Source organism: Pongo pygmaeus, chromosome X (genome assembly GCF_028885625.2).
Source record: "Pongo pygmaeus isolate AG05252 chromosome X, NHGRI_mPonPyg2-v2.0_pri, whole genome shotgun sequence".
Lineage (NCBI taxonomy): Eukaryota > Metazoa > Chordata > Mammalia > Primates > Hominidae > Pongo > Pongo pygmaeus.
In genome coordinates this window covers 140,513,234-140,530,719 of record NC_072396.2, presented here as the reverse complement: position 1 = coordinate 140,530,719, position 17,486 = coordinate 140,513,234, and the positions used below count along the sequence as shown (strand labels likewise).

Here is a 17,486-nt window from a genome sequence, read left to right as displayed (position 1 = left end):
ACCAGCATAACAGCTCAGTTTTACAACAAGCTGGCATACGCATTGTGAATGGTTGCTTGAGGTGGGCAAGAGAAGAAAGTTATAACTTACCAGCAAACATCATCATGTGTTGAAAATTTGATCCAATCTTACTTCTTCTACCCAAATTAAGTAAGAGGGACAAGGGGTAAATATTGGCAGCTCTTCCCAAGAAAATAGCAACCTAAAATTATTAATAGGTTAAGGATCATTTCATTTTACTATTAATATTATTTAGACTATACATTCAAGATGGTGAAAGACTATTTTAGAGAACTCAGTTTCTAACAGACAGTCTCTTGGTTCCATTGTCTAACATAGCACTGTCCAATAGAACTTTCTGCAACGATGGAAATTTTCTATATCTGCACTGTCCAATTTGGTGAGCACCTGAAATGTGACTAGAGTGACCAAGGAACTGAAAATTGATTTCATTTTAATTACTTCAAATTAAAATAATCACATTTGGCTAGTTGCTACCAAATCGGACAGAGCAGGTGTAACATGCAGGAAATTTACTAGATTAGGAGAAACACATTTAAAAGCAGAGTTTCTTTACTATACTTTTAAGATTATTAATAGATAGGTTAATTCACTTTCATTGTCAGTGTTGGTAGGAAGAAGAGTAATACTGAGAAAACTTCCCCTTCCTTCCTCAGAATAAAGAAAAGGGCAGCTGAATCACCACCTCACAGCACTAAAATGGCTACCAGCCCCACTGTACTCCACTGAGTTTATACTTCCAACTTGCTTCAAAGGGAAAGTTTAATGTGAATTCAGATTGGTTTTAACTAGAAACCAATTTTAGTATCTTTTTCTCCAGTTTGCTGTCTATGGGACTCCTGCTTTATGATGGCAATTTTTATTTCAGGAGTCACGATACAGTCTCCACCCCATTTCCTGAGAAAAATATAAGGGAAAATCTAAGATTAAAATCAGAACAAGGCCAGACATGGTGGCTCACACTTGTAATCCCAGCACTTTGGGAGACCGGGGTGGGAGGAGAGCTTGAGGCCAGGAGTTCAAGACCAGCCTGGCCATCATGACAAAAACCTGTCTCTATTAAAAATACAAAAATGAGCCAGGCGTGGTGGTGTACACCTGTAATCCCAGCTACTCTGGTGGCTGAGGCACGAGAATTGCTTGAACCCAGGAGGCAGAGGCTGCAGTGAGCTGAGATCGTGCCACTGCACTCCAGCCTGGGTGACAAGAGCGAGACCCTGTCTCAAAAACAAACAAACAAAAAAACAAGGTGGGGGGAATGGTGTTGGTCTAAGCAACTTTGGAAAAGAGAAGAATCTATAAGACTGAAGACAGAAGGAACTGCACAAAAGCATTCTATGCCCATGACAAAGTTGTTTCCCATGGGAACACTGGTTAACAATTCTGAAACTATTATACATGTATACTGAAACCGAACAATTAGGTAAATGGATGGCAACTGGTGACAGCAAGGTTTCTTACTGTTAGAATGGGAGTTTACAGTTCAGAAAGGGGAGGAGGCCAGAATCATCCATGTGGTAATGAATTAATGTTGGAGACATCAGTATGAACCCATATTGAGCTTAACAGAGATACAGATGGTTATATGCAGAAATATGTATAGATATATGTGTATATATGAGTTAGTATATATATCTACATATATGGATATATAGATATATACATATCTAATTCCTTGCTCTGTCAGCTGAGAGAGCCTAGAAGCAATCTGTCAGCTGAGACGGCCTAGAAGCAAAGACACCAAGTAACACTGAGCACACCTAGTGCTCAGATTTTGGTTTCTAATACTATTCTCCGATAAAAGGAACCAGGACTTCTTGGAGAAATGGCCAATTCTTGGGCTGAGCCAGAACAGATACAAGATGAGCCTGAAGCATCTTATAGTTCCAGGGAGTAAGGAAGTACTCAAAAAAAAAAAAAAAATTAAAAACAATGATGAGGATAAAAATTAAAAACAATGATGAGGATATATCAAAGGCACACAGGAGAGCCTGCCAAAAGAGCTCTCGATGGCCAAGCTGGAACAGTTTGAGCAAGAAAATAAAAGAGTTGTATTATAACTCAAAGTATAAAATAAATATCAATGAATCCATATTGATATAAATAAATGACTGGGCTGGGTGTGGTGGCTCACGCCTGTAATCCCAACACTTTGGGAGGCTGAGAGGTGCGGATCAGTTGAGGTCAGGAGTTCGAGACCAGAGTGGCCAACATGGCGAAACCCTGCCTCTACTGAAAATATAAAAATTAGCCAGGCATGGTGGCGCATGCCTGTAATCTCAGATCATGCCTGTAATCTCAGCTACTCAGGAGGATGAGACAGGAAAATCGCTTGAACCCGGGAGGCAGAGGTTGCAGTAAGCTGAGATCACGCCATTGCACTCCAGCTTGGGCAACAAGAGTGAAATTCTGTCTCAAAAAAAATAATAATAATAATTTAAAAAGTGACTGAATAAAATAATAAATGAGGAAGAATAGATAAATCTCCTGTGTGAAAAATTCCAAATAATTTTGCTGATACTCTGTCCTCAAGGAGGTGGAACCTAACTCCCCATTCCTCAATCCTTGCTCATAGCAACTTCCTTCCACGCAGTACAACATGGGAGGGGGGGAAATGTGTAACTTTATAATGGATAAATCTGACAAACACTATCTCAACCAAGTGATTAAGACTATCATCAACATTACTAAGTATATACCCTTGATATAATGTGATGAGAATGGCATTTTACCTCTGTGGTCTTCCTCCCAAAGAACATGTAACTCCAGTCTAATCATGGGGAAAATATCAGACAAATTCCAACTGCAGGACATTCTACAAAATACATGGCTAGTACCCCTCAACACTGTCGAGGGTCACCAAAAACAATGAACACATATGAGAAACTGTCACAGTCAGGCAGAGCCTAAGGGGACATGACAACTAAATGTAATGTGGTATCCTGGATGGGACCCTGGAATAGAAAAAGGACATTAGAGAAAAACTATGGGAATCAGAATAAAGTTCGAACTTTAGTTAGTAATATCAATATTAGTTCATTCACTGTGACAAAAGTACCATGCTAATATGTTAATAACAGGGGAAACTGAGTGTGGGGCATATGAGAACTTTCTGTATTATCTTCACAATTTTTCTGTAAACCTAAAACTATTCTAAAATCAAACATTTATTTTTAAAAGTGATTCCCTAAAAAGAAAAGAAAACGTAACCACCAAACACGTGGGCCAATGTGGTAGTGACTGCTAGTTCTCCCCAACATCTGTTCTTGCTTTCTTCCTTGGTAGTTAGCACTCCTCCCTTTCATCTTTATGCAGCCACCCAGATAAAGTATATAACTCCTAGCCTCCCTTGTGAGTAGGTGTAATCAATGATGTTAAGTGGAAGGGACGTGTGCACATTCTGGGTCAAGCCCTTCAAGGCAATGGGCAGACAGGGGTGAGCCACGTTGGATCACAAGAACAAGAGCAAGTCCCTAAGGATGTTAGCAACAATATTGCTTCAGTCCCTGATGACCCTATGGAGCAAAACTGCCATACCAGTTCAGATTTTTAGATAAGAAAGAAATTTCTATGTTGTTTAAACCTGGATTAGTTTGAGTCTTTTCACATGAAACCAAACCTATGTTCTAACTAACATAGCCAGAAATAGAGCAACTCTCTCCTGTTAAGAGGCCATTTTCATGGTAGGATTTTGTATTGAGGAATTTTAATTCCTAACAGACTCAGAAACCTACAGAGAATATTTAGCTTTGTTTCCAGATTAAGTATAGTAGATCGAGCCACTTGACTGCTCCAAATTTTCTCCAAGACTAGCAGGACATTAAGTTACTGATCTCATGGTTATCTTTCAGCTAAGAACTTCTCCTATTAACAGTACTTTATCTTTTTTGCCTAAAGTTCATTCGCAGACTAAGGCTCTGCAGAATAGTATTTCAGTAATACTTTGCTTTCTAACAGAGATCCTATCTAGAGTTTTAATTTAAAAAAAAAACTTCTGCTAATCTCTTTGGCAGAATCTTCATTCTGATGGGGGTTTTAAAATATTTCTTTTAAAAATTCCTTATTCAAACATTCCCACTGACCACAACTGCTCCTTCCATATTTTGTGTCCAACTATCCCACTCTGATCATTCCTCCATAGCACTGGGACCTTCAGTCCAAAGATCCCTATATTCTTTCCTTAAACAATGTCTTCTTTCCTCACTTCCCTTCTTACCATCATGTTAATAACACCTTTTAATGTTAAACATTAAATGAAGTGTTTAGATTGCATCAGTCATGTAATAACACTATGATCTCTTGTCCTTCTGTTTTCATTGCACCCACTTGAAAAAACTCCAAACCTGGAAGGAGCCAACTATCTCTTTTTTCCATGCTTACAGTAAGTACTGCTGGACAAAGTCATTCAACGGGGCAGATTGGTTCTACTGCTAATTCCTATTTCTCAAACACAATGGATCCCTAGTACTTCTTAGCAGTCCTGCTGAGTTTCTTTGGTCAACTTATTCTCCCACTCTCTACAACAACTATTTCACGAAACTCCACCTTCCTCAAAATCCCTATGATCTGTGTAAGCCATCCCCCAAGATAGTCCCTAACCATCCCTGCCTCTTAGTATTCACACCCTTGTGTAGTCCCTGCCCACACTGTACCAGGTTGGTCTGTATAACCAATAGAATATTATGGAAGTGATGCTGGTATGTCTCTTCAAAGATTAGGTTACAAAAGGCACTTCAGCTTTCATTTTAGGGCTCTCTCAGCTCACTCAGTTTGGGGGAAGAAGCCATGTTGTAAGCTGCCCTATGGAGATATCCACGTGGAGAAGAATAGAAGCCTCTTGCTGACAGTGATGTGAGTTGAGTGAGCTTGCAGTGGATTCCCTGGCCCTAGTCAAGTCTTGAGAAGGTGCAGTCCCAGCCAAGAGCACAACTGCAACCTCTTAAGAGATCCTGGAGCCAGAATCACCCAGGTGAGCTGCTCCAGGATTCCTGACCCCCAGAAACTGTGTGAGATAATAACTGTCTGTTGTTTTAAGCTGCTAAATTTAAGGTAATTTGTTACACAATAGATAACTCCCTATCTTACTCTCAGCAGATGATCTCACCTCCTACTTAACAGATAAACATAGAAGCCATCAGAGAGGAGCTCCATCTTACAAATGTGCCTTCATTTCTACATACCCTATCCTCTCCTGTAGTCATGGTGGAGTTGTCTCTCCCTCCAGTGAAGGCAAAATTTCTCTCTACATGCTTTGGATTTCATTCCTGCCTTCTCAAGAGACTTTCACTATTGCCTCCTCTCTTTCATATACTCAGTTTCTTCCTTCCAACTGTTTTTTGGTTTTCTGGTTTTTTGTTTTTTTTTTTTGAGACAGGGTCTCCCTTTGTCACCCAGGCTGGAGTGCAGTGACCCAATCACAGCTCACTGCAGCCTCAAACTCCTGGGCTCAAGGGATCCTTCCACCTTACCCTCCCAAGTAGCTTGGACTACAGGCATGCACCACCATACCTGGCTAGTTTTTAAAATGTTGTTTGTAAAGATGGGGTCTTGCTACATTGCCCAGGTTGGGTTTTTTTTTTTTAAGACTCTTTGTATATATGTGAGAAAAAGAGAGAGGGAGAGAGAGGGGTTGGGGGAGGGAGAGAAAGAAAGTGGCCTCATTCAACGTTTCCTTATGTTTCACCTTCTGCCCTGTGGCATAGACTGCTAACTGCTCCCCAGTATCCAACCTCTCCTTCCCTGTAGTAATAAAGGGAAAACAATTATCTTTTGGGGTTGGCAGAACAGTGGGACACTTGTCTGTCATTTTAATCTGTCAACATTATTTGTGCAATAACCACAAATTGAAATAGAATATAATAAAATAAATATACTAGAAAAAAGAGCTGGAATCCTTATTTGTTTTACTCAGAGGAAAACTGTATATATTTAAATGTATTCTTATGAACCACATACTCAAAACCCACATGAAAATCTCAATTAAAAATATTTTCAAAATAAAACACATAATAAAGGATACAAATGCTCCTACTACAAATGTTGGGTTAAAGACATGGTTCTGGAAGGTGAACAGTGTCAGCCCCATGTAGGAGAAGATGAAATTCTCTGCCAAGAAATTGAGAAGCTCAAACAACTGAAACGAAATTGTAAAAGATTAGTCCAGCAAATAAAAGTTACATAATTTGAAAGCATGAGTATTACTAAGATAATAAAACAGACACTCAAATATATAAACTTCATGCATACACACAAAATATGTGGTTCAGAAGGGAGCAAATGTGGAGATGACATTTCTAGTCCTGCAGAAAAAGCCAGAAATGTTGCCCCCTCATTTCCCCTAATCAGCTTCCCTTCTCCAAAGCCCCATCTTCAATTATTCCTCTCCTCTTCCTCCAAACTCTGTCAGTTTTTTTTTAATGTTCCTTGTGTCCCTGCTACTGCCTTAGTCAAACTTTCATCACTTCCTACCCATAATGATGAAAAAGGACCTCTAACCATCCCTCATCCTCCAGCTCCCCCAAACCAATGAATCTCTAAAACTGATAGTTTCAAGATACTTTCCTTTTGCAAGCTATAAGATTCATTTCAACTTTCTGATCGTAGCATAGAGTGCTTCATGAGAACTCTCATACTCCCAGCTTGCCCTGTGACTTCACTTTTTGCATGGGTCTTCCTCTCATATAGGGAGTAAGCGTCCTACAGATAGGGCTTCCACACTGTGGAAGAGATCGATCTGTAGGATAGCAGAACTATCTGTGGGGAGAACTAAACCCTGCTGCCCGCCTGCCCCATCCCATTCACATCATAGCCTTGGCAATGGTATATGATACTTGCTGAATGAAGTTAAGGCCCTTCATAATCTCGTGTCCCTCTGGCCACCAGAGTTATCTACAATGGCTTGTTACTATGAGCCCTCTGACACATAACAGAATAGTGGTTAAGAACATGGTCTTAGGAATCAAAATGCCTAGGCTTGAGCCCTGTCTTCCCCTTTGCTGGCTGTGTGGCTTTGGGCAAGTTAGTTAATCTCTTTAAACCAGGGTTTCCTTATTACCCAAAAATGAGAATAAAAATTAAAATAAGTAAGCGTATATTTATTTTTCTTTAAATGATTTAATATGCTATTATTACTACTTATTTATACTAATGATAACAGCTATACCTTTTTCAGTTTTTACCGTGTGTCTGATACTATACTAAGGACTTCATATGCATTATCTCGTTTTAATCCCACAAAAACTCAGTGAGGTAGGTATTATTATTATCTCCATTTTCAAAAATGGCAAAACTGAAGCACAGAGAAGTTATGGAACTTCCTCCTGGTCACACAGCCAGCAAGTAGTAGAACCAGGATTTAAAACAATACAGTGACTCCAGAGTCCCAGCTTTACTTTGCAACATAGGGATCATCAAATTTTCCCATGAATGGCCAGAGAGTAAACATGAGAGGATTTGCAGGCCAAGAAGTCTCTGTCACAACTACTTCACTCTGCCAGTGAAGCACAAAAGCAGCCATAGACTATATATTTAAAAAAATGGGTGTGGCTGTGTGCCAAGAAAATTTTATTGGTGGACACGGAAATGTGAATTTCATACAACTGTCATGGGTCACAACATATTCTTCTTTTGATCTTTTGCCAACCAATTAAAAACGGATGGAAAGAAAACCATTCTTAGCTCACTGGCAAGGGCTGGATGTGGCCGGAGGGCTGGAGTCCGCCACCCTCTGCTCTACACTTTACTGCCTTCTTTTTATTCCTGCCTTTATCTGTACTGCCTCCCCTAGGCCTTCCTAAATCTTCCCCAACCTTCTAAGGGTACTGTTTCTTCTAGGATAGCTTTCCAGATCCTCAAGCCTCAAACCATTTCCCCTACTTCTCTGATGTCTTCTATGACATATAATCTCAAGTACATAATCTAGGATTCCTATTCCTCATATTTCTTAAATGTACATAAGCTTCATATCATATCACCAACAACACCGGAAGCTCTTACCCTGTTCTAGTTTTTTGTTGTTGTTTTTTATTGTTTGTTTGTTCTTGAGACAGAGTCTCGCTCTGTCACCCAGGCTGGAGTGCAGTGGCACAATCTTGGCTCACTGCAACCTCCGCCTTCCGGGTTCAAGTGATTCTCCTACCTCAGCCTCCCGAGTAGCTGGGACTACAGGCGCAAGCCACTATGTCCGGCTAATTTTTGTATTTTTAGTAGAGACGGGGTGTCACCATGTTGGCCAGGCTGGTCTCGAACTTCTGACCTCGGGTGATCCGCCTGCTTTGGCCTCCCAAAATGCTGGGATTACAGGCATGAGCCACAGCGCCCAGCCTGTTCTTGTTTTTTATTCCCTTCCCACGACCTGGAAAAATGCTGACTCCCCTCCCCCACCGCCCCCTGCCAGCTGATTTTCTTCTCTTTACTTATTGCACTGAATTAATTTGTAAAAAGGATTTGTAGCCCTAATGTATACACTTGGGGGAAAAAGCCTAATCTCTTTTGAGGGGCTGGGGAAAAGCATAGGTCATAAACTTGATTTGTGGCTCTAGCCGGAAGAAGAAATACTGTTGCTCCTGCTTTTAGCACCACTCCTTTTCAGGCGAATTCCACAACCTTCTTGTCATTTGGCAAAATTTAAACCTTCTGTTTCTCACTATAGCCATAGTCAAGTATGCACCTATTTCTATTCCAGACATTACACTTTTTTCATGTATTTGTCCCACATACCTCCTAAGACTGGAAAAATTGTATTCCTATCTCCTTTATAATTCCCTTCAGACACCCTGCACAACTGATCATTTGGTACCAAATAAAACCAGACCACTGACTAGTCCCCTGACATTCCTGGAAACATAGTAGCTTTGCAGCACCTGAGCAGACTGAAGGAAGTTGATCTTCTCTTAGTAGGTCTAATCAGATCAGAAGTTAATCTTATCTACGTCATGTCTTAGAAGGTCTAGTAATATCAGAAGTTAATCTTCTTTATGTCATCTTTTAGTAGGTCTGGTCAGATCAGAAGTTAACCCTATCTACGTCACACAGCAGTAGTTCGAGTAAAACCAGAGTGAGCTTCCAAAACATTCCCCTTAAAAGCAATTAAATTGGGAAAACACTGAGAGAAAGGGAAGCTACTTCACTGGTTATTGAAGCCAAAATAGTAACAGTCTCTGGCTATTCTGCTGATCTATTTCCACCCTAAATGCTGTCATTCTTCATTTTGCCAATCCCACCTACTTTTAGAGTCAAAGGAAGAGGAGCTAAAATGAGTAGATAGCATCTTGAACAGATCAACGACTATTTTTTTTTTTAGTAAAAAAGACTTCTATTTTGCTGAAAGAAGGAAAAGCCTATTCACAAACTATAAAGTTCCTCTTACCTGTTTAGTTCTATGCTGAGACTCCGTGGACAAATTATTATACGTATAATGTGCTTGTGTGATGCCACAAAACAATACTGCAACCACACCTATAAAGACAACAAATTCCAAGTTCACATAAAAGGATGCTTCCCACCTTTTATACTGAGGTTCTTTCTTCACAGTAGATTATAGGCTTTGTCTGGAAATTCTCATTTGTGACTTACTTTGTTAAGAGGAACCACTTCCACTGAAAATTTTTTTTTAGGTTCTAAAGCAACAACCTAAATCCCAACCACAATAAGTATGTTCAAATGCTAACGGAGCTGATCCACTTGGAGCAAAATTGACTGGCAAAGTCACTCCTTTTAAGGGTTGACAATCAAAGGGAGCAAGTCACCTACCTGTGAAGCCCCATGCTTCAGCCAAGAGAAAGGTACTCCAGGACATCAAGAAGAACAGGCCTGTCTCTAACAACTGGAACTCCCGTAATTTGGTGAACTTTGTCACGTAAGACTGTTAAGGCTGGTAATGAGATCTTGTAACACAAAAGTGTGACTAGAAAAAATAACAGTTTAAGCAAGGTAACCATGAAAGAAAGGTTCTCTAGCTTCTCTAACACAAAAATCCCAGAATAAGGTACCACCAGAATAGGGAGACTTTTAAAATGAGCATCTTACTGAGGAGTCAGCTGCCTTCCCTTCAGTGAGGAAGCCTTACGGCTTAGCCACTCCAATTGTTTCACGGGTATCACACACCTTGCCAGAAACCATGCAGTAAAGGATAGATAGAGATGGGAGTAACAGATCAGATCTGTAACATGCCACCTCTATGAATCTGAGACCCAAAGCTAGACAGCTTCCATAATTATAGCAATTTACATTTATAAAAATACATAATTTCCAAGAGATTTTACACTAATTTCATCCTCTACCACTTCTGTGATATAGAGCATTCATTCCATGATGAAGAAATCGAGGCACTTCACTCCCTTATACTAGTTTAACAAGTATTTGTTAGCTGACAGTGGAAGGGCCTGTGCCAAGTTACGACCAATCTCAGGCTAGAATCTAGAGTCATTTCTACAACTAGGCACTACAACAAAATGATTAACAAGATATACTCTCTACCCTCAAGGAACTTGTAATGGGGAAGAGATACTATCTCTCTTGGCATCACCTTCAGAACTCTTTTTACTGCTGCTTTATGCCTCAGTTCACTTATAAAAAGCCATAAAAGAAGCCTTTTCCAGCACAAGGCTGAAGTATACCAAACTAAGAAGTTCTTGACAAAGAATAACGTATCTGTTTTATGCAAGTATCATAGAAGTTTTAGAGCTGCAAACTTTTTTTTGTTTGTTTGTTTGTTTGAGACGGAGTCTCGCACTGTTGCCCAGGTTGGAGTGCAGTGGCGCAATCTCGGCTCACTGCAAGCTCCGCCTCCTGGGTTCACACCATTCTCCCGCTTCAGCCTCCCGAGTTCACGCCATTCTCCCGCTTCAGCCTCCCGAGTAGCTGGGACTACAGGCACCCACCACCATGCCTGGCTAATTTTTTGTATTTTTAGTAGAGATGGGGTTTCACTGTGTTAGCCAGGATGGTCTCGATCTCCTGACCTTGTGATCCGCCCGCCATGGCCTCCCAAAGTGCTAGGATTACAGGCACGAGCCACTGCACCAGGCCAGAGCTGGAAACTCTTTAGACATCATCTAGTCCCACTCCTCTTTCCTGCCGTCCCCACCCTCCAATTTCCTACACTGAGATCCAAAGAGGCGAAGTATCAAAGCTTCTAGCATGTTTGTGTCTGCCACTATACCAAAAGCACCAGGGAGGCAGGGGTCATGTTTGTCTTCTTTAGCTTTGATACACAGAGCACAGCACATGTAGCAGGTTATCAAGACATGCCTTCTGGCTTTTTGTTTGGGTGGAGGGTTTAAAACATGTTTTTAGGCCGGGCACGGTAGCTCATGCCTGTAATCCCAGCACTTTGGGAGGCCGAGGTGGGTGGATCACTTGACGTCAGGAGTTCGAGACCAGCCTGGTCGACATGGTGAAACCACATCTCTACTAAAAATATAAAAAAAACTTGCTGGGTGTGGTGTTGTGCACCTGTAATCCCAGCTACTTGGGAGGCTGAGGCGGGGGAATCACTTGAACTCGGGAGGCGGAGGTTGCAGTGAGCCGAGATCGTGCCATTGCACTCCAGCCTGGGAGAAAGAGTGAGACTCCATCTCAAAAAACAAATAAATAAATAAAAATAAAATTTGTTTTTATAGATTCAGGATGCACAAGTGCAGTTTTATGACATGGATGTATTGCATGGTGGTGAAGTCCGGGATAAAATGGCCTTTGCATGAACACAAGAATAACTTGACTAAGTGGTAGTACCAGGACTACAACTCAGGTCCTTTGGGCTTCCTGTCCAGGGCTCTAGAGCACAAAAGTTAAAATCGGGAGAGCTGAGATGAACTCTTACATATCCTAACCAAGGAAACACATTTTGTTCATTCAGCATCGCTGTTGCACATTTCCTATTTGTCCTATTAAACAAAGAGCAAAAGACTGCCAGGCTGACCAGCAACACAGAACACCCACACCCAGAGGCTCTTTGGAATATGTCTACCTTTACAGCTATTTAATCTACAACTATAAAATTCACCCTCAAAGAGATATCATCTCTAATTATATACTTACAGTGAAAGTTTTAGGGCACCAAACCCTATGCAGAACAATACAGTTCTTTTATGTATTTATTGGCAAAGACTGTTGCTTAATGTTTTCAAACCAAGTACTTAGTTATAAGATTAATAATCCTAACATAATTCTAATCATAGAACTAGGAAAAACAACGGAATACAGCATTCAACTACTATATTATGTTAACAAGAAAAGATAAATATAACAAAAGGATATTAAAGCTGTCACCACTCCAGTAGCAGCACCCATCGCAAAAGATCCACTGAAGATTCCAAGGAAGATCCCAATAGACTTGAACATCGCTGTGACATCAAACGTGTGACTGTTGTCTCCAGCTGGCTGGTATGCCACTATTGAGCTACAGAAGAGAAACTGCTTTTACTTCTGGAAGCAACCTTTACTTTTAAAAAAACATTATGTAGTATAGAGCTTGAAAGATGAAATTAGAGGGAGAAGAAAAAAAAAGCTTTCGATTGGAATTGCCAAAATAAAGACAAAATTACCCAAAAATCCTGCAATGTATCTGGCTAGCAAGAAAATTTGGCTTTCCCTTAAATGTTAATTTCAGGGAGGTAGAACATTGTAAAATCCTCTATATGAAAATTGCACCAAGCTTTTTCCCCATCCCCAAGATACTGTGCAGTATTATTGTTTTGTGATTCTGTTTCAGAATTACTAGTACTGAATGTCCGAAAGCCTTAACATACTAATGTGAACAAACTAATGAAAAATCCCACTTGTTTCCAGTAGAGGCATAAGAACATAAAGAACATTATTCAATACTCAACCCAGTCACATTTTGTTTTTCCTATGAGAAAAAAAGGTAACTGAAGGACCCTTCCAACTTTTAGAATTCCAGAATGGGCCAAACGCCTAATATCTATTCATTCACTGAAATGGACTATTATAGGAAAAAGCACTCGAAAGACCTCCCAAGGAATTAGAATCCACTCAACAGTACTTTCAGCACAACCAGCTGGATCTTCCACCTCAAACTTCTGAAAGAAAGTCACTCTATATCAGGCCAAGACAGGCAATTATAGGAGATGCTCTCCATCTTGAACTCACAGTCCAAACCTGGTCTGAAAAAGCTTCTTTTATAACAGTTACCACCCCAGGAAATAGAAATGCCTGAGAAAATTGCTGTTGCCAGCAGGTCTTTGGCAACGGTGCTTACCGTTACTAAATCAGTTCTCATCTCAGTTAATTGAGAGACCAGCATTATAAAAAAGTCCAGACTCAACAACATCATACAAATCACGTCAAAGAAAAGAAGGAAAAACACATTCCTAAAAATATAATGAATTCTCCCTGTGGTCGCTGCAATGTTTTTTTCTGATTCAAGGCTGAAAAATGTGTTTGCTATACCATGTACAAGTTCTTTTCATATCTCCCAGGTTAAAAAAAAAATCTAAGATCAAACTAAAATCTCCTAATTTGTACTTATTTTATTGAAATATAGCACTAATATTAATTTCTGATACTGGGATCCAGAAATTTCTGAGACTCACTTTAAACTGAAAATGTTAAACATTTACGTTTAAATGTGCAAAGTAATCAGATCATTTTGGAACAGTAGATTTGATATCATTTTGATATATATGAAATGGCCCTTAACATCATGCTACCTTACCTACATATATATAAAGGGTGCCACTACCATAAATGAGATCTGATTTCATTATAACATGAAAATACAGTAACTGGCTGGAGAAAAGAAAATTGCTATACAATCTTCTTTTTCTTTGGTGGTATTTTTCAAAACGCTCTCTGGAACAAAACATCTATGCCATGCCTCCTGAGGTTGCTTTCCCTGGATTAGTTCATGTAAATTCAAGATTCACACTAATCATTATTTCATTCTTTAATCATTAAAATGTATAAGGACACATGGGAAACATGATGGGCTGAGAACAGATGACAGGCTCGTTTTGTTCTTTCTTAGGCAGACACTAGCCTCTGGATTGAAATCTTAACTCATCTTTTCCGTATCAATTGATATTTTATCTTGAGGCAGTAACATTTTTTATGAATACTTTTTTTTAAACCCTGAAAGTAATAAAATGTACAGTTTAGGTGGAAAAATCTTCCCATCATTCCACTACCCTGATAGATCGATTTTATTTTCCTTCTGTATTCCTTTCCCCTCTTTGTGTTACATGCACGCTAATTCTTATTTAGCTGTAATCACAGTGAATGTGTGGTTTTGAATTATGCTTTTTTAATTGACAATGACATAAAAATATTCATAGTCTTGGCCGGACACAGTGGCTCACGCCTGTAATCCCAGCACTTTGGGAGGCCGAGGCAGGCGGATCACCTGAGGTGGGGAGTTCGAGACCAGCCTGACCAACATGGAGAAAACCCGTCTCTACTAAAAATAAAAATACAAAATTAGCCAGGTGTGATGGTGCATGCCTGTAATTCCAGCTACTTGGGAGGCTAAGGCAGGAGAACCTCTTGAACCCGGGAGGTGGAGGTTGCAGTGAGCTGACATCGTGCCATTGCACTCCAGCCTGGGCAGTAAGAAAAAAATTCCATCTCAAGAAAAAAAAAATTCAGTCTTTATAACTACAGTTTTTAAGACTTCACAATGGTCCAAATGGATATAGCACAATTTATTCAACCATTTCCTCATTGTTAGACATTTAAAAGTTGCTTCTACTATTTTTGCTACTATAAATAACTGAAAGAACATCTTCTTGCTTTTTATATATTTTAGACTATTCCTTGCACTATATTTCTAAAAACAGACTATTACTATACCTATGGCTCATTTTACACGTTGCTCCACTGCCTTCCAAAAGGTCTCCATTACATTTTTGGAGGGAAATATGATAATATCTCCCAATTTTTTTAATGATCATACCCATTGACCTAGCAATTCTACTCCTAAAAAATACCCTACAGAAATATTTACAAGGATTTACAAAGATTTACACATAAACATGCTCACTGCCATGCTAGTCATAATAATACAATATTAGAAAACACCAAATATTAATCAATCAATAGGGGATTGGAGAGGTAAATTTGTAATGCATCCACCCGATGTGATAATATAGAGGTATTAACATAGTATAATATCCAAGTAAAAAAGCTACAGAAAAGTATATATACTACTATGCCTTTATTGTTTATAAAAATTATTAACATATTTATATGTATACTACTATCTTAATGGAAAAAGTCTGGATTAAAATCCTAATAGTGGTTATTTCTGAGCTGAAATTTCAGGAATTTTCTACTTTCTGAGTCAAATGCTTTGAATTTTTGCCACAAATATATTTTAACATTATCATAAATAGTGATAAAAGGTAATACCAATTTCAATGTTAACAACAATGTATGAGTGGTCTAGTTTTACTACACCAGGGTTTCTCAACCACAGCATTATTGATATTTGTGGCCAGATATTCATTTGTTGGCTATGATGGGGGTGGGGTGAGGGGAATGCTGTCCTGTGCATTGAAAACTTCTACCCACTAGGCCATGTCAATAGGAACCCCCTCCCATTGATGACAGCCAAAATGCCCCCAGACACTGTCAAATATCTCCTGTGTGTGTGTGTGGTGAGGGGGTGGCAAATTGCCCCTGGCTAAGAATGACTGTACTATGTCATTATCATTAACAATTCTGGCCGAGCACAGTGGCTCCTGCCTATCATCCCAGCACTCTGGGAGGCCGAGGTGGACGGATCACCTGAGGTCAGGAGTTCGAGACCAGTCTGGCCAACATGGTGAAACCCCACCTCTACTAAAAATAGAAAAATTAGCTGGGCATGGCGGTGTGCACCTGTAATCCCAGCTACTCGGGAGGCTAAGGCAGGAGAATCGCTTGAACCTGGGAGGCGGAGGTAGCAGTGAGCCAAGACCGTGCCATTGTACTCCAGCCTGGGTGACAAGAGCAAAACTCCATCTCAAAAAAAAAAAAGTTATGTCTTGTTAATTGAATAGGTAGAAATGGCTACTGATCCTAGCATGTATCTCTGGTAATTAGTGAAGTTAAACAGTTTATCACGTTTGTTGTCTCTCTGTACATCTTCTTTCATAAAAATATAAATGACTGTAAACGACATATTTTAAACTAATGTGAATTTAGGTCCCCAGGCTAATCACGGTAATCCATTCAGTGGAATATTATGCAACGTATACTTTAACTACATATACTGTATCTAACATAATATATCAATATACATATAGATCTACCTCATGCAGCCATGTATGAGGGAGTCAATTTCACTTCACCCTCACTGGATTAAAAGTATTATTTTAAAAAATAAAATAAAGTAAAAGAACTGCTACTCCAATAGGTTAAAAAAAAACAAAACAAAACAAAACAGTGCTTCAGGAAGAATAGCTAATGGATGCTGTGCTTAATACCTAGGTGATGGGTTGACCTGTGCAGTAAACCACCATGGCACATATTTACCTATGTAACAAACCTGCACATCCTGCACATGTACCCTTGAACTTAAAATAAAAGTTGGGAAAAAAAAAACCAGACAGAAACAAAAACAACCTCCAACATAAATTTCAAGATGAGTTGCCTTAACCTGTTAACTGCCAAACAGAACTCCTTCAAAAAGGGGTTCCCTCCCCTTTGATCCAAAGCTGCTTACACAGAATACAGACAGTAGATAATCCTCAAACTAAGAAAATTCAACACAAAGTAGACTATCTGGATCTAACCCACTTCAAAACACATAAAAGGTAAATGAAGTTTTGTCCTTACGATAGTTTACTGAGAATGATGATTTCCAATTTCATCCATGTCCCTACAAAGGACATGAACTCAACATTTTTTACAGCTGCATAGTATTCCATGGTGTATATGTGCCACATTTTCTTAATCCAGTCTATCATTGTTGGACATTTGGATTGGTTCCAAGTCTTTGCTATTGTGAATAGTGCCACATGTTCTCACTCATAGGTGGGAATTGAACAATGAGAACACATGGACACAGGAAGGGGAACATCACACTCTGGGGACTGTTGTGGGGTGGGGGGAGGGGGGAGGGATAGCATTAGGAGATATACCTAATGCTAAATGACGAGTTAATGGGTGCAGCACACCAGCATGGCACATGTATACATATGTAACTAACCTGCACATTGTGCACATGTACCCTAAAACTTAAAGTATAATAATAATAAAATTTAAAAAAAGGTAAATGAAGAATGATGAGCATCATACCACTGATCATTCCAGCTAGTAAACTCCCACAGTGAGCACACGGCTGCTTTCCCTTCAGCTTTTGGGCAGTAACTCATTTTTTCAACTCTATTAAGACACAGAGCTAACAATTTCTCTGTTATGCTCCTCTCAAGATACAGTCCTTCTCCACCAGAATCCCACTGAGGTTGTAATGAGTTAACGTATTATCTCTTATAAATTTAAAATGGCACTAGCTCGCTATCATC

The 17,486-nt window shown here is 39.6% G+C and overlaps 1 protein-coding gene across 2 annotated transcripts in view; it reads right to left on the bottom strand.

Annotated features, from left to right (window-relative positions):
• The window catches only part of SLC9A6 (solute carrier family 9 member A6), a 61,912-nt gene that overhangs the window by 24,364 nt on the left and 20,062 nt on the right, over positions 1-17,486 (bottom strand). For both annotated transcript variants that reach the window (XM_054471841.2, XM_054471840.2), the window contains exons 7-11: positions 12,280-12,421; positions 9,772-9,877; positions 9,389-9,477; positions 6,041-6,154; positions 91-202 (exon numbers count right to left, since the gene is read on the bottom strand). In XM_054471841.2, coding sequence (XP_054327816.1) covers positions 91-202; positions 6,041-6,154; positions 9,389-9,477; positions 9,772-9,877; positions 12,280-12,421 — 563 coding nt within the window. The remainder of the gene's footprint in view (positions 1-90; positions 203-6,040; positions 6,155-9,388; positions 9,478-9,771; positions 9,878-12,279; positions 12,422-17,486) is intronic.